General features: G+C 43.3%; 2 protein-coding genes across 6 annotated transcripts in view; both read left to right on the forward strand.

The window, feature by feature from the left end:
• The window catches only part of LOC100621701 (protocadherin alpha-C2), a 210,058-nt gene extending 196,181 nt beyond the window's left edge, over positions 1-13,877 (forward strand). For 3 of the 5 annotated variants that reach the window (XM_021084896.1, XM_021084895.1, XM_021084897.1), the window contains exon 4: positions 11,538-13,872. In XM_021084896.1, the coding sequence (XP_020940555.1) occupies positions 11,538-11,848 (311 nt within the window). In that variant the 3' untranslated portion in view covers positions 11,849-13,872. Of the gene's footprint in view, positions 1-11,537 lie in introns of all 5 variants that reach the window. The other 2 variants (XM_021084898.1, XM_021084894.1) reach the window with 2 other exon arrangements.
• Positions 1-13,877, forward strand: part of PCDHA11 (protocadherin alpha 11) — a 165,995-nt gene extending 152,118 nt beyond the window's left edge. The window contains 2 exon segments of the mRNA XM_021084899.1: positions 11,538-11,639; positions 12,078-13,877. The gene's annotated coding sequence lies outside the window, so the exon portion shown is untranslated.

A 24,350-nucleotide genomic window follows, 5' to 3' on the forward strand; every position in this document is an offset into this window, starting at 1 on the left:
CCTGGGTTGTTTGTCTATATTATATTTTATCTAGTTTCCTGTTAGTATAATTTTTTTTGACAATGCAGTGCACAGGCTGATACATATATCTTTCGCACTCCTAGTATTGTGTAGGGTACATTTTCAGAAGTGGGATCATTGGATTACAGGGTATGAACATATCCAGGTGGCACTCTCTTATCCGGGGTGACTGTGCTTGTTATATCCTCCCTCTGACCCCCATCTCTATGTCACTTAACTCAGTGACACCATCATTGAGACTTAGCCCTCAGGGTTGAGACTACTAAGAGGAGAAAAAGGAGAACATTTACTTGGGAATAATAATAGCAAGCGCTAACCTGGACCTTCAATCATGTTTTGTGCATTTAAGCCAAGTATTGTTCTAAACACTTTCCCTGCAGTGATGCCTTTCATCTGTATACCCACCCCCAGAGATGAGCCTATCATTATACTCACTTTAATTTTAGGAAACGGAGACCCCAAGAGTTAAGTAAGGTCACATATCTGTCTAGTAAATGGTGGGGGGCCAGGATCTGAAGCAAGGCCACTGACTTCCGAGCCCAGGCTCTTAACCTCTGCGTGTGTTCTCTCTAGAACGTCTAATGCCATAAAGATATCAGAGTTTCTCTACCTTGTTTATTCCTTAAAACAACATTGCATTTATTCATTTACTTATCTTTTTCTACATTGTAACTCTTTGAGGGCAGGGCACCTGTCCTGATATTATTCATAAGCCTATATCCTAATCCCTCACACCATGTGTAATGTATTATACATAATCAATAAATTTAGTTGAATGGATAACTGACTCTGGGCAGTAGCTACTATATCCATTTTACAGATGAAGAAACTACCAATCAATGTCACCTAAGTAGCATAGGAGGAAAGAGTAGAAGGCGTTTGCAACCAGCTAAGCTGAACATGCGCTTTTCAGGGCTTGGTGTGCCATGGCTGGAACGGCCGTCTCCTCGGTTGCCTGTGTGCGTTGCCTGTGTGTGTCGCTCTAAGGGACCTGGGAGGCAGCCCTTTCCAGTTCATGACTGGCATGCTGTCCCCCATCTAGGCTCCAGGCAGGTGTGTGGAGTGCCTTTGAAAAGCCCCAAGGCACAGTGGCCAGGGTCCACACTGGCCAAGTCAGAACGTCCATGCTGCACCAAGCTGCAGAACAAAGAGGATGCAATCGAAGCCCTATGCAGGGCCAAGTTCAAGTCCCTGACCACCAGAAGATCCGTATCTCCTAGCCGTGGGGATTTACTAAGTTCAATGCAGATGAATTTGGAAACATAGTGGCAGAAACATCAGCTCATCACAGGTGGCTGAGGGGTGGCCCCCTGCCCAATGGCTCTCCTGAGAGCTTGGCACGGGCCTCTCCTTACATCCGCCAACACATCCTACTTTCCTAGTGAAAAAAAAAAAGAAGGGAACGGTGGAGCTGCAGTTTGAACCTAAGGCTTCTGATACCTCATCCAGCGTGCAGTCCACCTTGTCTTGTCTAAAGGCCTCCTTCCTGCCTGTTTCAGAGGGCTCTGGAGAATGGCTCCCTACCTAGCAACCGTTTCTAAGCTGGAAGACTTGGCAGCTCGATGCCTTTTAATGATCCCTGGGGGGGGGGGGGGCAGAGCTTGATGGGAGGAGGATCCCTGGAAAAGAGTTTCTGAAAGTACCACAGCTGCACATTGGGTGTTGGAGGGGTCAGGTTCCTTAGAGGACCTCCAGGTAGTAATAGTACCTGCCCTGTGCTTCAGTTTCTGCATCCCAGACATTGTTCGGGGTGATTTATGAGCCCTGTCTCTTTTTAAAGATCACAGCCCCATTAGATGGATACTGTTATCTTTGTTTTACAAGTGAAAGAGCACTGAGAGGCCAAGTGACTTGCTCACGGTTATGCAGCAAATACCTGCTCAGGCTGAGCTTCTAACGCAAATCTCTGGGACCCTCAAACATTCATTGTAAGCATTCTGCTACCCCAGGTTATAACATGGGCTGCAGCCGGCCGGGACAGTGTAAGAGGAAATTGCCCTCCCAAGTTCCTGGAGGACTTTAACGAGGAGGAAGGAAGGTAGAGAAAAGCCTGCAGGCTGAGCGTTCCTTAGGTTAGGGGGGTATTTTATTTTTTTTTAGCTGACTGTGGAGAGTCGGAAGATTTGAGACCAGCCATTCCAATTTTTGAATCTGGGTTCTCAGCACGTGATGTCTTTATAGTCTTAACCTAGAAATGGCAGAGTTATTTTGGGCACAAAGCAAGAGCTGTGGCTTTAAAAATATGCCACTGTATTTATCTCTTCCGCTCCAAGATTACTGAAAATTAGCCCAGCTGTGGCCTGAAGCACCAAACAGCCACGCAGTCTTGTGCCCAATCACTCAGCCCACCCAAAGCGGGTGAAACACCCACGAGGGGCAGCCTGGGGAGTGGTTATCAGATTACTTCCCCACCACCAAGCCTGCCCTGTGATCTCTCTCTCTCTCTCTCTCTCACACACACACACACACACACTCCCCATCCCTTCCCCAGCTACTCTAGGCATCAGGCGCTAGGCCTATGAATCAGCTCCGTCTTCTCCCCCATCCCCAAGTCTTCAATAGAAATTAGAAAAAAAAAAAAAATTCTATCACTGAGCTGAGGAGTCAGTGCAAGAATAAGTTTTCAGCTTTATTGCAAATCCCTGTTTGATTCAGGGCAGGTAATCTTGCTGTCATTTAAGCCTTCAGTTTCCTTATTTATAAAATGGAAATCTTAAATATATATGTATATATTTCCTTATTCAATCAATACGGTATGCAAACTGCTTAATAAGGTGCCTGGCCTCTATTCAGCAAGTGATTGATATTCCTTAAATGAATGAATCTGCCATTCCTCTGATCTCACTAAGAGGGAAAATGTGATGAGCTTTTACTTTGTGCTGGGCTCTGTATCCTGCACGCTATAAGGATAATTACATTTAATCCTATAACTGCTCTGTGTGGTGGGTGCTCCTACTCCCTCGAACATGAAAACGGAGGCCCAGAGAGCATTCATTTGCTAAAGATCACATCATTTCCATGATGTCGCCAGATTTAAACCCAGTATTCTGATTATAGAGCCTCACATCTTAAAGAGGGGAGGGAGTATATTTTTACATCCCCCTGTTTCCATGGAAAATTCTCTCCACTGTCAACGGAAGGACTAAGAAGCAGTGGGAAATGCTGTGAAGACCAGCCCAGATGGTGTTAGCCTTCTTCGCCTCTCTCTGATCCTGGACAGGATTTGGGTTTCCGACCACGGTTCTCCTGGGTTTTGTGGGCTGTAATTACTCAGATTACCTTCCCCAATTCATGGCTAGGGTTGATTGAAGGAGAGGAGGCGGAGCTTGTGCGAGCAGGCCACAGGCCCCTAAGATGGTGGGATGGAGGGGGAGCTCCTGATGCTCTCTCTCCATCCTGGTCTTTCTGCAGGTTTCGTGGAAGATGCTTTTTTTGCCTTTCGGTCTGGACATGCATGCAGGCTGAGCATGTATAATTCTGCAGTCTGCCAAGTTCAGGCAGCAAGAAAGAAGACACAGGGAGACAGAGAACACACACATGCGCGGACACACACAAACAATGTTTGGGCAAAGCCAAAAAAGGCTCAAATGAAACTGGAGTGGCTTAAAAAGCCGCAGTGGCTGGCTGCGTGCGGAAGGGAGTCAAGGCGAAGGGAGGTGTCCCTGGGCAGAAAGCCTGGATGCTCACTTGCAATCCCTGAATCTGCGCGGCCTTCCGGGCCCTGACCCTCCCCCGGGCAGCCCGTGGCAGCAGCAGCAGCCCGCGCTGGAGAGCAAGCGGTCCAGGGGAGCTGTGCGGCGGGGCCGGAAACGGCTGTAATCATTTAATAGCCTTTGCTGGCTGCACAGACCTCGCGGAGAGGGCGGGAGGCAGGCTCCAGAGTGCTGTCTGGCAAGATAGTCCCCGGCTTTAATCAAAATGATGGGTTTTCTGGAAGCTCTTTATTAACCTCAGCACCAGAATCGCAGAGATGGTGACAAAGGGATGAATGGGGAGTGCGGGGGGAGGGGCGGAAAGCTGCGGGCTGGGCTCGGATTTTCCGGAGCTGAGCACGCCTCCCTCTCGCAGGCACCCCTTCCCCCACCTCCACACCTCTTTCCAACCGATTCTCACTTAGAGGCTCCTGCCGCATCGCGGCTCGCAGATGGCGACTCAACAGATACAGTCCTAGTGATGGCTGCGTTTGCAGGATGCTTCAGGGTGTGCAAAGGGCTCAGGATAGGGGTCTCCTAACTGGAGTGAGACCACCTTGATTCCCTTCCCAGGCTTCACCTCAGCCTCTTAATTTATAAAGCCAACCTATCTATAAAGCAGACACGGACACTGGCAATACCTGCTTCCTATGGCTCTTGTGAAGAGTAAAAATTATATCGCGTGCCAATCTGCTTAGCCCAGTGCCCCGCACCTAGGAAGGCAGGGAAAATGTTAACTCATTCATTGTCCTGATGTAGACACAAAAGCCATCACTGCCATTTTACACCCGAGGAAACCGAGGCTCAGAGTTATTTATGTCAATTGCCCAGGACCCGGTACCATTAAGTGATAGCACCAGGGCAAACCCTCAAGTTCAGAAGAGCGAAGCGAGACGAAGAGAGAAAGCAGGGTTAAACCTCCTCCCATGTTCTCCAGCCTGGGCCCCTCTGAGAACATCCCCAGCAGTGACGTCTCTGATCAAAAGGGCTGTAGGCTGTGCGGTCAGGAGAAGTCTGTGTGAAGCAGATTAATCTCTCCTGGCCTGAGCCGATTGTTCAGAGCAGCCTGGAACAGGGGTGGGGGTGGGGATTTTACCTACAAGTCTGGCATCACCACCTTCAGAAGCTTCCCTGGTAGAACCTTCTGCATGAGCCAAGCCTCCAGCGCAGCCATTCCCAGGCACTGACGCTAACGTCCTGCCAGAGTTGGTTCAGCAGGAAAGAAGGAAATTGGGAAGGTTGCCGAAAAGACCCTGAGCAGGGTCCGAGGGAAGTGTCTAAAGTGACTTTATAGGATGAAGTGAAATGGTCAGTTACTCCCAGAGGGCGGTTTTGCAAGTTGCAGATCTTTTGGTCTTTGTTTTTTTTTTTTTTTTTTTTTAAAGAGGAGAGTGTTCTGATTTTTAAATGTATCACAATGTATTGTGAAAAAATCAACCAATTTTGAAAAAAAGGCAAAACCTGATACTACGATTATGATCACATTCTATTAAACTTTCAAATCCCATTGGGTTGTACCCTGAACGGCAGGGAAGCGCTGAGGCAGACCTCCGCCTGCTTGAACTGTGCCTGACAGAAGTCCTCTTTCCAGGCTCTCATAGATCCATGCATTGGGGGTCTCGGCTGCCTCTGTCTTGTCCTTGTCAGCCAGGGAGCTGGGTCCCGGAGCAGAAGGGAGGGGGCCTGTGGGACTTTGCAGGATGGGGGAAGGGAGGCAGCAGTGAAAGAAGAAACATTCCTTTAACTGAGCTGGAACTGGCCCCGGGCTGGGCTTAGGAGCAGAAAAGGTGCATCTGTCTTTCTGATCTGCTTCAGAAGGGAGTATCTCCTTGATTCTGCCCCAGAGTTCACAGCGTTGTATAAGCCAAGCCGGCTAAGGGTCTCAGATTAGGTGGTCAGTAAACATTTGTCAGATTCGTAAGCTGTTGCTTATTTCACCCACATGAGCGCTCAGTGAAGTTTGCTCACACAGCACCCAGAACTGGTTGGGCTCGGAGGTCTGCAGAGACCCTGGAGAAACCAGGTCTGTTCTGCTCGGCAGAAGCTGGAGATGAGGAGAGTGCCCCTGAAGGGTTTTCTGATTGCTTCTTGGAGTGGAGGCTGAGTCAGACCCAACCTAGGCTCTCAGCAAAGGTGGCAGAAACTCAGTGGCATGTACAAGAGCCTCATTAACTCTTAGGGGCCCTGCTGTGAGGGTCTCCCTTGGCCAATAGGCAGGGCCATTAAGGCCCTTTAACTCTGCCAGATAAAAATATCTCTGAGCACTGCATCTCCAGATGACTGTCCCAAAGGCCTCGTGCAGAGTCCTGGCTGTGGTCAGAAAACAATTTCCATCCTGGTCTCCATGAGAACAACCAAAGGACCGTGGAGCGGTGTTGAAATCCACTTCTCCTAGACGCCAAGTCAGAGGCTTTTAAATACATTGCTCACTTTTGTCTCAGTCTTTCAGGGCCCGGGCTTGTATTTGAAAGGTCAACAGGCAGATTCTGGCTGAGCTCCATTACAGATCTGATTGTCTTAGATGAATCAAAGAAGTCAGTCTCAGAGAAAAAAATCTCTCTTGCCCTGTGTCCCAAGAGCTCTCATGTCAGCTCTGCCAGGGGAAGCAGAGGGGTCCAGGGAAGAGAGAAGACTTTTCTCCTCCCTTCCCCTGCTGTCTCCTGGCACGTGGACTACATTAGCCGTATGCTTATCCTGCCCTCCTAGCCCTGAGAGCTGCCCCAGGTATGGTTGCTTATGTCTGATTCCATTTATTGAGCTTTTACACGTGCTGGAGTCGGGCTTAGCACTTCATGCATTCCTGACTGTCTTTAGGGACTCAGTGGAAAATCGTTTGATCTGCTAAAGGGTAGGTAGCACTTCCATTTCTCACGTCCGTCCTTTCATTCATCCATCCAGCAAGCATTTATTAAACACCTGTCATGGGCCTGGAGTTATGCCAGACACTGGTTACAGATCAGGGACTAAAACAGATATAGTTTCTGCTTCTCTGGACGTTGCAGTGATAGAGATAAAGGTGAGGGGGTGCTGCTTTGCTAGGTGGTCACAGAATGCCTCTCTGAGGAGGTTCCAGTTAAGCACAGACTTGAAATGAGGAGTCAGGATTAACACGGAGGGGAGATCATTCTAGGCAAAAGGGAACTGTGTGCAAAAACAGTCTCAAGGCAGAGTCCCCATTATGGCTCCTTAGGTTAAGAATCTGACGTCGTGTTCATGAGGATGCAGGTTCGATCCCTGGCCTCACTCAGTCGATTAAGGAGCCGGCATTGCTGCAAGCTGACGCATAGGTCGCAGATGCAGCTTGGATCTGGTGTGGCTGTGGCAGAGGCCAACAGCTGCAGCTCAGATTTGACCCCTAGCCTGGGAAATTCCATTTTGCTGTGAGTGAAAAGGAAAAAATAAAGTCTCAAGGGGTATTGAGGAACCGAAAGAGAGCCTGTGTAGCTGGAGAATAGTGCTAAGAGGGAGACTTGTAGATGAAATTGGAAACTAAAAAATAAGAGATCATTGAAAGGCCTTATCATACCATGTTAAAGAGTTTGACTTTTTTTTCTTTTAAGGCAATAGGAAAGCTTCAAGTAATTTTAAGCATAATTAGCATGACATCATCTTATTTCTACTTTTTAAAGGATTTTACTGTATGGCAGTATTTTTAAAAGAGAGAAAGACTTTAAGGAACCGGATGACTCTGGCTGCTGTGTGGAAGGTTAGAGAAAGGCGAAAGTAGAAGCAGGTTGAACAAGGAAGAGGCTATTGCTCTAATTCACATGCAAGATAATTGTGTCCTGAGAAAAGGTAACAGCAGTGAAAATGGGGAGAAGAGGACAAAGTCTAGATATATTTAGGAGGCAGAAATGACCATTCTTGGTATATTATAAATGAAGAATGAAGAATAGAGAAAAATGGGAGTTCCCGTCATGGCTCAGTGGAAACAAATCTGACTAGCATCCATGAGTCCCCAGGTTCGATCCCTGGCCCTGCTCAATGGGTTAAGGATCCGGCATTGCTGTGAGCTGTGGGATAGGTCGCAGATGTAGCTTGAATCCTGCATTGCTGTGGCTGTGGCATAGGCCAGCAGCCTCAGCAGCTCCGATTCAACCCCTAGCCTGGGGACCTCCATATGCCTTGGGTGTGGCCCTAAAAAGCCAAAGAAAAAAAAAGATAGAGGAAAATGAATAATGGCTCTGAAGTTTCTGGCTTGAGCATTGGCGGGAATGGAGAATCATCGATTGAGATGAGAGATTTAGAAGGGAATGGGGGGAGCGGAATCCCGAGTTAGATTTCAGGTTCCTCACTTCAAGATGCCTGTGAGACTGCCAAGAGAAGATGCCAGAGAGGTAGCCGGATACATGAGATTGGAGCTCAGAGACCTACAGCCTTAAATTTAAATGTGTGTCTCATCCGTATATTTAGATGGTATGTGTACCCATGGACAGGCCGAGATCCCAAAAGGAGAGCGTGAAGAGAAAGAAGAGGAAACGGTTTTGAGCCCAACCCAGGGAAGCTCCAACACATAAACGAGGAGGGTCTTGCAAGGCAACTAGCAGAGAACAGCCAGGGAGAATGGTCTGGAGAATGGATTGACGGGGAACTCCTAAAACATGAGTGTTTCAGGAAGGGGATTCCTAAGGCTGCTGACAGGTGCAATAAGCTGAAAACTAAACTGTGACCACCGGCTTCGGAAATAATTTAATTAGCGAGCTTGCCATGAGCAGTGTTAGGAAGTAGTGCTCATAGATGTCACGTTAGAGGAGACTGAGAAGTGACGGGAGGTGAGGAGCTGGAAATAGGATGTGGAGAATCTCAGACTGCAGTGGAGCGCAAGCAGGTTGTCTGGTGAAGCTTTTCACGGCTCCACCAGAGGAGCAGTGTCAGGTACGTGAACGCAGCTGATGCCAAAGGTTTCCGGTGTCATGGCCACTGGGGGTCACTTCGCCCTGACAGACCGTTACCCTTCCTCTCTAGCTCTGACCTCTACTCTTCTAGAAGTCATTGCTCTCCTTTATGGTGTGTCTGCCAACTAGACCTTTGGGAAAGTCTTGCATCGGAAAGCGCTGTGGATGCGTAATCATTTTCTCCAGTCTCAGTGCAAACCTCACCTCCCTCCTGGAATCTCCTTTTGACTTTCTCAGGTATCATTAGTCACTTTTACCTCCAAGTCCTATATATATATCTTTTCTTTTTTGTTGAGGTATATTTGACCCAGAACATGTTAGTTTCAGGTGTACAACATGATTTGATACTTCTATGCATTGCAAAAGGATCACAATAAGTCTAGTTAGCATCTCTCACTATATAGTTATAAAACAATCTTTTATCATGATGAAAACTTTAAGATTTATTCTCTTAGCAGCTTTCAAATATGCAATAACATTATTATGAACTGCACTTACCATGCTGTACGTTGTATCTGCATGACATTTATTTCTTTTAAAACTGTAAGTTTGTACATTTCAACCCCCCTTCACCACTGCCAGCACCACCACCACTCCACCTCTAGCAGCCACCAATCTGTGCTCTCAATCTATGAGCTTGGTTTTGTTTTTTTTTATTATTATTTTTTCCTTTTTTCGACTGCACCTGCAGCATATGGAAACTCCCCAGCTAGGGATCCAATCCAAGCCACCGAAGCAACCTGTGCCATAGCTGTGGCAACACTAGATCCTTAACTGCTGCACCATGGTGGGAACTCCAGTTTTTGGTTTTTTTTAGATTCTGCGTCTAAGCGAGGTCGTATGGTATTTGTCTTTCTCTGTGGTATTTTGTCAAATCTTTAAATATTGACTTATTTCATTTAGCATCATGCCCTTGAGGTCCATTCATGTTGTCACAAATGTCATTGTTTATTGTGGCTAAATTATATATATTTATATCACATTTTCTTTATCCATTCATCCATCAGTGGACACTTTGCTTCCCTATCTTGGCTATTGTAAATAACGCTGCCATGAACATGAGGGTGTACATATCTTTTCAAGATAGTGTTTTTATTTTCTTCAGATATATACCCAGAAGTGGAATTCCTGGATCATATACTAGCTCTGTTTTGAATTTTTTTTTTTTTTTTGAGGAACCTCCATAGTGGCTGCCCCAGTTTCCCCCCAACAGCACACAAGGGATCTCTTTTCTCCACACCCTCACCAACACTTGGGATTTCTAGTCTTTTTGGTAACAGCCGTTCTAACAGGTGTGAGGTGATAGCTCCTTGTGGTTTCGATTTGTATTTCTCTGATGATTAATGACACTGAGCACCTTTTCAGTACCTGTTGGCCATCTGTCTGTCTTCTTTGGAAAAATGTTTATTCAGATCTTCTGTTCATTTTTTAATCCAATCGTTTGACTTGTTAATGTTGAATACTATGGGCTCTTTATATATTTTGGATACTAACCCCTTACAGACATAGGGGTTACAAATATTTTCTTCCATTCTATAGCTGCCTTTTCATTTTGTTGATTTGCTCTTTTTGTGCAGAAGGTTTTTAGTTTGATGTAGTCCCATTTGTTTATTTTTTAATTTTCTTTTCTTTTTTCTTCTTTTTTTTAGGGCTGCACCTGTGACATATGGAGGTTCCCAGGCTAGGGGTTGAATCAGAGCTATAGCTGCCAGCCTACACCGCAGCCGTACTAGTGCCAGATTCAAGCTGTGGCTGTGACCTACATCACAGCTCACGGCAATGCTGGATCCTTAACCCACTGAACAAGGCCAGGGATGGAACCTGCATCCTCATGGATGCTAGTCAGATTTGTTAACCACTGAGCCACCATAGGAATTCCCCATTTGTTTAATTTTGCTTTTGTTACATTTGCTTTTAGTATCAGATTTTAAAAAAATCGTTGCTATGATTGATGGTAAAGAGCTTATTATGTTTTCTTCTAGGAATTTTGTGGTTTCAGATCTTATGTTCAAGTCTGTAACCCATTTTGAGTTAATTTTTGTATATGGTGTAAGATATAGACCCAGTTTCATTTTTTTGTATGTGACTATCCATTTTTCCCAACACCGCTGATTGAAAAAACTATCATTTCTCCATTGTATATTCTTGGCTTGTTTGTCATAAATTAATTAACCATTTTTGCATGAGTTTATTTCTGGGCTCTGTGCTCTCTTCCACTGATCCACTGACCTGTGTATCTTTTATGCCATACTGTTTTGGATACTATAGCTTTGTGATATCGTTTGAAAACTTGATGCCTCTAGCCTTGTTCTTCTTTCTCAAGAATGCTTTGGCTATTTGGAGTCTTTTGTAGTTCCCCACAAATTTTAGGATTGTTTGTTCTATTTCTATAAAAAATGCCATTGGAATTTTGACAGGGATTGCATTGAATCTGTAGATTGCTTTGGGTAGTATGGGCTTGTTAACAATATTAATTCTTCTCATCCATGAGCATAGAATAGCTTTCCGTTTCTTTCTATCTTCTTCAATTTCTTTTACAAATGGAAAATTTCCAGTGGAGGTCTTTTATCTCCTTGGTTAAATTTATTTCTAGGTATTTTATTGCATACTCTGCTTTAATCCAGTACATTTCCTGCCCCATTCCCAGGCAAGGTAATCACCACCATATATTCTTTAGGAAATTTTTCACAACGAACTAAAAGTATGTTACTAGAAAGTTAGATTTCTGGACCCTCTGGTGAAAAAAAAAAAAAATCTACCTTCTAGCTTGTTTGCAAGCACTGGCCTTGCCCTAGGCTTGAGGAACTAACCCCCACGTTCTTGGGGGCCAGGCCTGTCTGTGCAGCCTCTCCTGTGTGCAGCCCAACAGTGTGGCAGGTGGGAAGTAAGTATGGACTCTGCGGCTGACATGCCATGTTTTGTCTTTCAGAACCAGAGGCAGGAGAGGTGTCCCCTCCAGTCGGTGCTGGTGTCAACAGCAACAGCTGGACCTTTAAATACGGACCAGGCAACCCCAAACAATCTGGTCCCGGTGAGTTGCCAGACAAATTCATTATCCCAGGATCTCCTGCAATCATCTCCATCCGGCAGGAGCCTACTAACAGCCAAATTGACAAAAGTGACTTCATAACCTTCGGCAAAAAGGAGGAGACCAAGAAGAAGAAGAAAAAGAAGAAGGGTAACAAGACCCAGGAGAAAAAAGAGAAAGGGAACAGCACGACCGACACCAGTGACCAGTGAGGTCACCTAATGGAAACAAGCCACTTAGCCAGTTTTTGTAACAATGGCAGACCTCTCCCATGTAGCAACTCCTTCTCCTTTCTCCTGTCCACACGAGCCCTCTCTTAGAGACCTCAGAAATCTGCAGAAAGTTCCCTGTGTCTGTCTAGCTCGCATTTAACAGGTTTTGTCTTAAAAGCTTTACTAAGTCTGGTGTTAACTCTTTCTCTCCACTCTGGCTTGTTTTCAGAACCCAAAAAGCAGACCCAAGTTTCCTTTCTCCTCCGCCGCAAAGGAGAGGCTTCCCAGCCCCGCCCGTGAGAGGTTGGACTCTCTGCCCTGTGCTCCGGGGATCCTGTCTTGATGACACTTGCAGGGCAGGCTGAAAGGTTTTGAGATTGAGCAGCTTGAGTGTCTCTGGACACTGGGTATGTGTGGCCACTGAGGGTCTGTGAGTGCCAGGTCGTGGTCGGGATGGGCCAGGTTAGACTAGAAGGGCTGGGAAACAAAGGCCAATGAACCGTGGGACGTGTGAAGTGCAAAGGGACCAGACTTTCTCAATCTTACAACTCAAGAGGTGGTGGCCACCCTCTAGCAGACAAAACTCCCCCCCACTGACAAGGCTTTGGGAATCCCTAGTCTCTGGGCTGTGGAGTCCCATTGTACCTAAAAACTGCATTTTACCTACAAGCCAATAGTTCAGTGTTGAACAGGGGCCACCAGCCAGGGCAACAGAAGCAGATCTGATGTGTTTCCTCTATTTGTCCTTGTGCTCACTTTATTAAAAATTCTTTTGCACACAATGTTTATGAAAAGGTCAGATCCTTTTCCAGCGACACTTATGCAAAAGCAAAAGAAAACCCCGACACCTCACTTTATGCTGTTTGTTGTTTGATAGATTTATTTAAAAAAGAGGAACATCTATAAACTATAAACCTTTAAAGAGAAATATGATGAATACATTTCCCCTAAATGATCCTCGAAAGAGAAGTCCGTCTACAGCCATTGAAATGACCATTGCTGCTACAGAAGTGCTTTAAGAGAATTGCCTGAAACATCTGTATTATACTGGCCACCTGCCAATCACAGCTTTACTCTTGCAGATCACTCTGGGGCTGCCTCTTGCATGTATTAATGACTAAATAAAAGGATCTTTCTCTCTCTCTTTTCTAAGAAACAATTATGTGCACTTTGAACACACAACCCTCTCTAGCCAACCATATCAAGACCCAGAAATCGAAGAAAAACATTGTTTTCTCATACATACAGTGAGCAGACTTTTCAGTCCTCTAATTCTGTGATTTGTCTTGGTGTGCTAGCCAACACCTCTTTGGTTTAGTTTTCTATTTCTGTAACGCTCTGAATTGCTAATCTTGCTAACACCTATGATGTTATCTGAACTCAATCTCCCATATGTATGCTGTATGCTAGTATAAGACTCCTGAAATATATTTACTCTGTGCTTGTGTATGTGGATGTTAATGCAACTATTACCTAGAGTGAACTTTAAGCTTTATTGTTGAATGTAATTCCATTATATTTCCTTTTGTACACCTGTGGAAAAGTGGAGTAGTGTTTTGTTTTGTTTTGTTTTTTTTTAAACCATTGTTAATCAGCTTTTGTGTATGAAAGACACAGTAAAATTTCTTTCTTAAATCAAGAGACTGGTGATTCAAGGAATTTTATTTATGGTCAGCCAAGAGCCCTCTCTTGCCAACACTCCTGCTGGCAAGGGAATGGATAAAGCTGTTTTTTTCTAGTAACAATTCTGGAATGAATACCGAAGATATTCCCCAAGGGCGTGCAAGCGCAAAATTGACCAATCTGACCTCTTGGAAGTCACAGGAATGCTTTGAAATTCTAACAATAGCTGGAATATCAGCTCATAGAGAACAGGAAAATTTACTGTCACCTTGAATAAGAAATTTTGATTTTGTTGAAATGTGCAATTTAGAAGTTTGATTATTATTATCTTTTAAAAGTTAACATAAAAGAGGTAGGAGTCTGTTGTTAAAACAAAACATTCAATCTCAAAAAAAAAAAAAAAAAACAACAAAAAAAACAAACCTGCACCTGTTTTGTCTACTCTTAGCTTCATTCTCCCATATTTTGAAGGGTGTGTAACTTCAGCTCTGCAGGATTGCATGGGGTAAAACTTACTGCTAACACATGTAAACCATTTGCTACATTGTAGGTTGTGATCATTTTGCCCCACTGAAACCCATGTATCTGACCTTACGTGCCTTTTGGATACTAGGAGAATCGGGCTAATTTATTAATGACGATAATTATAATGTCTCTGTACAGCACTTTTTACATTTGCAAAGTGCTTTCAATCCATGTTAGTTACTAGTTATTACAGCTGTAAGGATAAATCACATCGTGTGGATTCATTTTTGATTGGTGCTATTGGTATTTCCTCTGTTATTGCTAATAAATGGAAAATGGTGGTATGAAAGAAATGGTGGTCATTTCTAAGCGCAAGAGTAGGAGGAAGGAGAATGGTGATTATCATTACCTGTTATTGTGGCAGAAGGTCACAGTGTGAAACTTGCTGTCTCACTCGCTGGCTATATCCCTGGCTCTTACATTCATGACGAAGGCATGACACCCAATGGAAACAAGAATCACATGTCACAGTATTACCAGCAAAGGCAGCCTGGAGGTTTCTTTGTCACTTCCCAGCACCCGATTTCAATCTTCTCTAATAAGAATTGCAACCAACCAATTTTAATCACTGGAGTCCTCCAGTCATCTTGTTCATTGTTTGCTTAGCCCTTGTCCTTCTCGACGATCGGGAAATCAAATAATGCCCCCAAGAAATTCACTTTGATTGAGGACAGAGTGTGTTCCAGCCAGGGTAATAGGTAGGCTCATGGTACATGTTCTATAACAAATCGATTGTATTTTCCTTCTGTAGTTCAATGTGCAGTGATTCTCAAGGAGGAACAATTTTTGCTCCAGAACATCTGGAGACAATTTTTTGTTTTTTCGTTATGTGAGTGGGCGTGCTAATGGCATCTAGTGCGTAGAGGCCAGCAATGCTGCTAAACACCCCGTCGCACACAGAATAGCCCCTCACAGCAACCAATTTTCCAGCCCCAAATGGCAAGAGGACCAAGATGGAGAAATCTTGAGACGGAGCGGCCATATAATTTGTTGTTAAGTCCATCTGTGAGCTGGAAAGGGGACACCACTAATAATTACTTCAGGATATAGAACATAAACTGGGGCTGTTCCAGGCAAACTGGGGTGTGTGGTGACTCTACTTATAAAAAGGAATAAGTGACTATTAAGTCTGTCGCTTACTGGCTGGCAAGCCACTACTTTTCTCAGTTTTTCAGCCTCAATTTCGTCATCTGTAAAATAGGAATAGTTATAGCACAGACCTTCTAGATTTGTGGGGACGATTTAGTGAGATAATCTCAAAAAGCTTTTAGCACAGTGTCCTGCACACCATCCTGCTCAATAAATAGTTATTACTAATAATCCTTTTTTCTATCTCCTTGTCGCTCTTTTCAAAGCTTTAGCTCTTACCTTCAGGACACTTTTCCTACTGATAAAAACGTAGGCGGGGATGATGAGTCAACATACTTGGCAATAAAAATATTTTTACTCCACTTTTTTGCTTAACCCTGAAGGGAAAGAAGTTAAGTCAGTTCTATAACGCTGTACCTATTTCCATCATGGATAATGATCACGTCTCTTGAGTGGTCAAGTGACCGGTCTGTTTGTAGCTGTTCTATGTCAATGGTCAGTGAGTTGAAAGCTGGGGACCAAAGGGCTTGAAGTCACATTGCCTAGTCAAAGGAATAACTTGGAATGTGAGCCTGAGTTCAGCAGCTTGAGAGAAAGGGGCCCCCTCCAACAGCTTCTTTTGGCAGGTAGACAAAACACCAAAGAAGCCACAAACTTAGCTGGTGTCCTATAGCTAATCAGGAACAGCCTGTCTCTTAAAGGCCCAGCTCCTTGATACTGGTTTCCCATATACAGAGTACGGGATTCACCCTTTAGAAGAATTACAATTCAACTCATTTTAAAGGATGAGGTTCAGGGCCTTGGCTGTTGGCTTTCAGGCTTCTAGGTCAGATTCTGAATCCCAGACTCTCCTATTAATGTATTTTATGTTTTATACATTCACAACTCAGTTCTGAAGTACAAACATAATTGACCAAACACTAATGCAATTCTAGCATTAAGTCTAGATTTTAAAACCACCAAAACATTGAGAGGTATGCAAAAACAAACACAAAACTCAGATATACTTCCTCAGGACTTGAAACCCCTCAAGAGCTTCCCTAAGAAACAGCAAGTTGGTTACTCCTTGACCTATTTCATCTTTTTTCCCCCCATGTGTTTCCTGTCCTTGTAGAAGAAACTGATCACATAATTTCTCTTAGAATGAGCTTGGCTATAGGCTCTCAGGACATCTAACTTTCAACCTGAGAAATCCCTTCTGATTTTATGCACACATACGTACACACACACACACACACACACACACACACACACACGCTCCGTGCTAGTCAGGAATGGAATTTCAGAAAATGAGCATGGTGCTACTTTCACTTTGAAGTTGTGCCTAAGAGTGCTATACAGCATCCTTATTGTCTAAGCCAATTACATAAAATGTTTATTGGTTTCCATTTTCTCCTAGGCTTGATCCGTGGGGAAATGCCTGCTGAAACATTAAATCTTAAAGGCTTTTTTGCCTCAAAAAACTCTCTGAGCATAAGCTCCTATGAGACAGACACTGGTAGATTTGCTTCCATAAAATGAAGTCCAGTCTACACCTAGTCTACATAAAAAAAATGAGGGAGATTGGGTAGTGAAAAACATAAAGCCCAGCAATATGTTACGTTATGCAATTATCACGTGACTTGGGCATCATCAGTCCACAAAAACATCAACCATTCAGAGGACCACTCAGCCAGTAGTTGGTCTTAGAGCAGAGCTAAAAAAAATTGACCACTGATACTTAAATGTTACTGAGGGCTGATTAAGCAGTTCCCATTTCTACCAGCTTAACTTTAATTTTGGACAGCATTCATTTCATTTGTATTAAAGAGAATGTCTGGGGACTTCCCTGGTGGTGTCGTAGTTAAGGATCCAGCGTTGTCACCGCAGTGGCTCAGATCACTGCTATGATACAGGTTCAATCCCTGGCCTGGGAACTTCCACATACCATGGGCGTGGCCACAAAAAATCAGATAGAAATTGAGTTTCTTTGCATAGAGTTGGAATGAGAGGGCCAAGGGACTAAGGAACTGGTCCATTTCTGCTATAGCTGAGATGACACCGTAGAAAAGATGGTATGGTTGCATCTTAAAGAGACCAACTCCATCTGGCTTAAGTTATAAAAGGGCAAGCTCTATCAGGACACTGGGTTGTCCCTTTGAAACAAAGAATAGGAACGTAGCTGGGCCTCCAGAAGGGACCAGAAACTAGAAAGCCAGAAGAATTTTTTTTTTTTTTTTACTTTATCTTCTCTGTTTATTTTCCTTAATCTGCTTTATTCTTCCCTATCTCTACAGACCAGTTTTTTTTCTTTTTCTTTTCCTTTCCACAACTTCTAAATTTATTTACCCTTGGGTCTAGTGATCCATAAGAATGTGTCTTCTGGAGTTCCCGTTGTGGCGCAGTGGTTAACGAATCCCACTAGGAACCATAAGGTTGCGGGTTCGGTCCCTGCCCTTGCTCAGTGGGTTAAGGATCGGGCATTGCCATGAGCTGTGGTGTAGGTTGCAGACGCGGCTCGGATCCCGCGTTGCTGTGGCTCTGGCGTAGGCCGGTGGCTACAGCTCCGATTGGACCCCTAGCCTGGGAACCTCCATATGCCGCGGGAGCGGCCCAAGAAATAGCAACAACAACAACAACAACAAAAAAAAACCCAAACAAACAACAAAAAAAGAATGTGTCTTCTCTCTCTAAATCCCCATTCTAAATTCTTCATGGAGAGAAAAATGATTGGATCCCCTTCAGGCAGGTGGCCACCTGTGGTCCCATTAGTCCTAGGCCAGTGGGTTATGGATCGGAAGGAGAATTCTCCGAAAAGGGGACATCAGACACTTAGAGACAACTTTAATAGCATGCTGCAAGCTGATATTATTTACCCAAATGTATATTAAACATCTGTGTGTAGAATCTTGGAAATTTAGGGCCTAAAGGAAATTAATTTAACAAATGAGCAAATTGAAGAAGCGAAATGACTCATTCAAAGTCACGCAGCTGGTCAATGACAAAGCAGAGTCGTTATTCTATTACCATGGACTGCAAGGCCAGAGGCTACAAGGAGTGAGTGACAATATCCATTTTATTACATTCTTTTTTTTTTTTTTTTGTCTTTTTGCTATTACATTCTTGACTGCCATAAGCAGTATAATTTAAGGAGCCCACATTTATTGTACGTAGAGACTAGTATATCATTGTTATACATATTTTATTCCTCTTTTCAATCAAAATGAAAGTATCAATATTGATTTTTCATTATTGGTTCTGACAGTAACACATAATTATATATACATATATTTTAAAAATAAAATACATAGAAGCCCAGAATTTAGAAAAGTAGCAAGTCACGTATCTACAGAGAGCACCATTAAAGAGTTTGGAATCTATGTCTTTTTTTTTTTTCGGTTTTATTCAAGTATAATTAACTTACGATGCGGTATAATTTCTGCTGGACAACAAAGCGATTCAGTTATACATACACATATCTATTCTTTTTCGGAGTCTTTTCCCATATAGATTATCACAGAATATTTGGTAGAGTTCCCTGTACTACACAGCAGGTCCCTGTTGGCCAATCATTCTGTGTACCACAGTGTGCCTGTGCCAGTCCCAAACCTCTAATCTATTCCACCCCCCCCGTCTCCTTTGATAATCATAAGTTTGTTTTCAAAGTCTGTGGGTCTATTTTTTTTCTTCAAATGCGTTCATTTGTATCTTTTTTTGGATTCCACATATAAACGATACCATATGATGTTTGTTTTTCTCGGTCTGATTTACTTCACTTAGTATGATAATCTCTAGGTCCATCCACGTTGCTGCAAATGGCATTATTTCATTCTTTTTTATGGCTGAGTAGCTTTCATATACCTCACACCTTCTTTATCCATTCCTCCAGTGGTGGACATTTAGGTTGCTTCAATGTCTTGGCTATTGTAAATAGTGCTGCAATGAACTTTGGGATGCACGTGTCTTTTCGAATTATGGTTTTCCCTGGATAGATGCCCATGAGTGGGATTGCTGGATCCCACGGTGGTTCTATTTTTGTTTTTTGAGGAACGTGCGTACTGTTTTCCACAGTGGTTGTGCCAATTTACATTTCCACCAACTGTGTAGGAGGGTTCCCTTTTCTCTACACCCTCTCCAGCCTTTCTTATTTGTGGACGTTTCAATGATGACCATTATGACTGGTGTGAGATGGTATCTCAATCTAGTTTTGATCTGCAATTTTCTGATCATTAGTGATGTTGAATATCTTTTTATGTGCCTGTTGGCCATCTGTGTATCTTCTTTGGAGAAATATCTGTTTAGATCTTCTGCCCGTTTTTTGATTGTGTGTTTTTTTGTGTGTGTGTGTTTTTTTAATACTGAGCTGCATGACTTGTTTTATATTTTGGAGATTAATCCCTTGTCAGTTGCCACATTTACAAGTATTTTCTCCCTTTCTGTGAGTTGACTTTTTGTTCTACTCTTCCATGTCTTTTTCAATGCATATTGATGTTTGAAAGTACCCAATAAATAGCAGCCTTCTTCCTTGTCCAGAGTAGTGAATAAATTGATAAGAAATAAATGGTATAAGAAGGATAAAATGTTACTTTTATTAATGCTAAAGATGATTTAGAGGACCTGATTAGTATGAGTGCCAAAGGAGGGACTGCTAAATGAACTCCAGAATTATTCAGGGTTTCCCTCCCAGTGTATGGCAGGAAACCTACTTCGGAGGAGCAGAAAAGAGCTCTTATTCCCAACAGGCAATTCAATTCCAAGAAAAGGGGCAGAGTTGAGTCAAATATAACTGAGCAGGACATTATGGGGCCTTCCCAGGACAGACCCACCATGTCCCCCACCTGCCTCTTGTTTGTAGAAAAGCTTATGTCTCCCAGTTACAAAAGCCTGGCTCAGGAGTTAATGATTGAAAGAAAGTGACCATATCACAACAACAAAAAATAGCAACTCAGTCAAGAGACCTGGTGAGAATTTCAACAGTAAATCAGCCATAGAGCAGTCACAGAATCTTTAGTTCCTCCCTGAAGGGCAGTACCTGATGCACATTACTAGGTTGTTTTACAGATACTAAAACCCCACCAGATGGAAGAAATTAACTAAATAATGACCATAAACCCACAGTTCCCCAACTGGCTGGAGGCAGAAGATTGATTACTATTAACACCTCTTACCACACCATCAACCAATCAGAGAACTGTGCATCAGCTGATCACACACCCTGCAACGCCCTTCCCTCACCTTGCCTTTAAAAACTCTTCCCAGAAAGCCATGTGGGAGTTTGATCTTTTGAGCATTTGCCCCTGGGCCTCTGCTACACACTGCATTTTTTTTCACCACAACCTGGTATCAGTAGATTGGCTTTACTGCGTGTGGGCCAGTGGACCTAGGTTTGGTTCAGTAATGGTATTAAATGTTGTTCTCCATATTGCCAATCAAACGAATCTCTGCACTCCTGTGAGGCAGCAAGCATAAAGGTATATAAGGTAAGAGTGTACGTCCCTTTGCCTAGAAGGGACCATCAAGGGTAAGACATGCATTTTTCTCTGTAAATGCATTCCTATATTGTAAAGGATTGTACTAGTCTTACTCCCTGTAACTTACTTTTCCCCACATAAGTACAAATATTTAAAATTATTTGCCTATATTCCATGATATGGCTATGCTATAATTTATTTAACCAGTCCTCGTTAATAGATATTAAAAGTTTTCCAAAGTTATGCTACTGTGAACAGTGCTGTAATGAACATTCTTTGACCGCATTTGGAATATTTTCCAATATTCCTTCAGGATAAGTTCCCAAACATGGAATTATTAAGTAAAAAAGATACACATTAAGTTTGGTATACATAATACAAAATTGGCCCTTTAAATGCAGTGTATTCCTACCAACAGTTCAGGAGAATTTCTACACCTTGGCTAACCTTGAAGAGTATCAGTCATTTTCATCTTAGAGAATAATGCAAATAAGCAAATGAGAAAGTAAAGAAGAAATTATTTAATTAAATGATTTAATTTGTGGCTTAGTTTGTATTTCTTTGGTCACTGTAAAGTTACACAATTTTTTTCATCTCTTCTATCAGATTTTGATTTGACTGGTCTGATGTATTGCAGTATCCACATTGACAGTTGGCTTTTCCTTTTGCAGTGCAAATATCTGACTTCAACTTTGTTTGCTGAGGCATCCACTTTAAAGAGGCATCCATTTCAAAGATGGCAATCCCCAATAAACACAGTGCCAGCCACTTGACTAGATAAAGAGCCAGGCTGCCCCCACCCCTTTTGCTTCAGAGATCTTGGTTCAAGTCCCATAACTGACCATTTGGCGCTCTTCCCTCACCCCCCTCCACGCCTTAAGTGTCCTCCTTTATGTTTTAAATTCACCAATAAAGAGTGAGCTCAGGAACCCTAGGCTGCCACCCTCTACTGCAATAAAAGCAGAACCCTAGGGCGCAGGCATGCTTTCTCTCTTTGTTCCCTCATCTTCACTCTGTGGCACTAGGTATGCCTTGTAATTTCCAGGTGCCTTAAGATTTAAGGCTTTCCTCACCCCCCCTCCCCCAGCCACCTTGCCCCAGGCTTCCTGATGGTTATTGCTCAGGGTGTTCTGCAGTCATTATAAGAGCCATAAGGACTGGTCCAGCCACAACATTGATTATTGATAGGCTGAGACTGGCACAAAACAGAGGTCAATTATTAACCAGAATACAAGATGCCTCTAAGTATCTGAGCAGCAAATTTGGCTTTAAAACAGTGTGAAAAATTGATGGCGTTATTTGGCCCAGTGGATGTATTAGGTAGATTACAACTTGTGATCTCAGAATCGATGTTCAGTCCCTTCTCTTCGCGAGATGGATAATTACTGTAAGAAATGCAGACTTGACATTCCAGTAGAAGGAACATAGTGCATTAGGCCCGAGTCCCAGGTGGCTTGCTGGACCAGGTTCTTAGAAACCATCCAGCAGAGCGGGCCAGTAGCCTTGCTTCCAGAACTCTACCATTCAGGCCTCACAGTTTGGTCTCCTGGTGCCTGGAGACAAAACCAGAGCGTACACGACTTTTGTCTTCCATGTTTCTGAAAAGGAGTCCGCTTATCATTGTTCCTGGGTCTCTGGGCATATTGATAGAAGTTTGACTGACTCCCCAAGTAGCAGGCCTGGAGCCTGTTGGGTGTGGGTCGTATTGTAACCAGGTGAGGCTGGTACCCAACCCAAGTTTGACAGCTCACGGCTAAAAAAGCCAATGAGAGTTAAGAGTTAGTGAAAAAGGGAAAGCTGCTGTATTCAGGAGGCCAGTAACTCGGGCAGATGGTGGACTAATGTCCTAAGTCATCTCCCAGTTGCCAGTTTAGAGAAGAAAGGTTTTAAAGGGGGGTTTCAGGGGTGTATGGGGGGGGGTTGTGGGTGCTTCTGCAGAACAGCACAGTGAGCCCCGACACTGGTTGTGTGGTATTCTGGTCGGAATGATCTTGATGGTTTTATGAACAATTAATCTTCTAGGCAATTAATCTTCTGCTTCCCACCTCCTTAGAGCCAGTCCCTAGAATTTTTTTTAAATGGTCACAGCCACAGCATGTGGCAGTTCCTGGACCACAGATGGAATCTGAGCTGCAGCTGCAACCTATGCCGAAGCTTGCCAGATCTTTCAACCCATTTCCCTGGGCTGAGGATCAGACCCATGAGTCAGCAGACCTGAGCTGCTGCAGTCAGATTCTTAACCCACTGCACCACAGTGGGAACTCCCCTAGCATTCTGAGGCAAACAAGATTAATTCTCTACGAGTGTTCTACTAGTTTTCTAGTCATTATCTATAACTCTCAGACATGCCAGTGTCAGTAGGAAAGGAAAATGCAGGTAAGTGTGAAAATCTGTGGTGGTCAAGATGCAGCAGCTTATGCTATGGTTGCATTAGATTTAACAATACTAATAAAAGCGACTTCAGACATTAAGTTGATTCATACATTCGGAGATAAAAGTGAGTTAAAAGAAATGGGCAAAGTCCTAAAACAAGGTCAGGCACCCAGGAAACACTTACTAAATGTGATTCTTTTTTAAAGAAGTTGACAACGTGGCACCTCAACTCATTTTGAAGAACAGAGAGCAGTTTGTTCTCTTTCCCCTGCTCTTTCTCTTCCTCTTTGATTTTTTTTTCTACTCCTCCCCACCACTTTTTCTCTCATCCATACCTTTCCTCTCCTCTTCTCCCTCCTTCTTCCCTTACGACCTTAATTAATCTGCCTTTTTCTCACCGTCTCATTTACAGTGAGAGTCAGGTCATGGTTGAAACGCTGAATGACTCAGAAAGCCAGCAAACTACAAAATAGCCATTCTTACTGAATTCACCTAATGTTTAATTGAGTTAAAACGTAATTTTTCTAATATGACGCATTTCATATAGGACATAGTCTCTGTCTCTATCTTTTTTTTTTTTTTTTTTTTTTTTGCTTTTTAGGGCTGCACCCACCGTGTATGGAGGTTCCCAGGCTAGGGGTCCAACAGAGCTACAGCTGCTGGCCTCCACCACAGCCATAGCAATGCAGGATCCAAGCTGCATCTTCGACCTAACCCCAGCTCATGGCAACAACAGATCCATAACCCACTGAACAAGGCCAGGGATTGAACCTGCAACCTCATGGTTCCTAGACGGATCTGCTTCTGCTGCGCCACAACGGGAACTCCAGGGCGTAGACTTTTCTGCTATTTGCATGCTTTGTAGGTTAGTTAAGTTGTCCTCCCCCTCCTGACATTTCAAGTGTTTCTACTGGATATTTTCAGTCACTTTTATTTTAATTTCAAGAAAACTGCATTTTAGACCATAGTCAACAGGGAAAGTGTCGGAAGGGATTGGCACTTGCAGAAACAATTATTTCCATCTAATTAAGAGAACAAAAATCCTGTGATTTTACATTTTTCACTTCTTTCCCTCTTTGCTTGCATATGGAATGAGAACGCAGAGGGCTAAAAGGAGGTAACTTGGAGTGTAGGTAGGGTGAAGGCAGGCAAAAGGGATTCACCCACACTCTATGAGGAAACATAAATACTATTGATAAAGAGTTAAATGTAACTTAAACCATAGATGAACTAGAGTAAATCAAAAGCAGGTGTCTATTAAAGACAATAAATTAAAAACATACAAAATATAATTAATGATATACATTTATTTTATATCCTTAAAGCAGATGGATTAGCCAAAGTATTAACAGAAAATATAATAAAGAATCATTTTTCCTATAGAAGCAAATGATACAAATTGCTAAGAAAAATGCTCAGGTGCCAAGAGAAAAGAACAGGCT

The sequence above is a fragment of the Sus scrofa genome, chromosome 2 (genome assembly GCF_000003025.6).
Source record: "Sus scrofa isolate TJ Tabasco breed Duroc chromosome 2, Sscrofa11.1, whole genome shotgun sequence".
Taxonomy (NCBI): Eukaryota; Metazoa; Chordata; class Mammalia; order Artiodactyla; family Suidae; genus Sus; species Sus scrofa.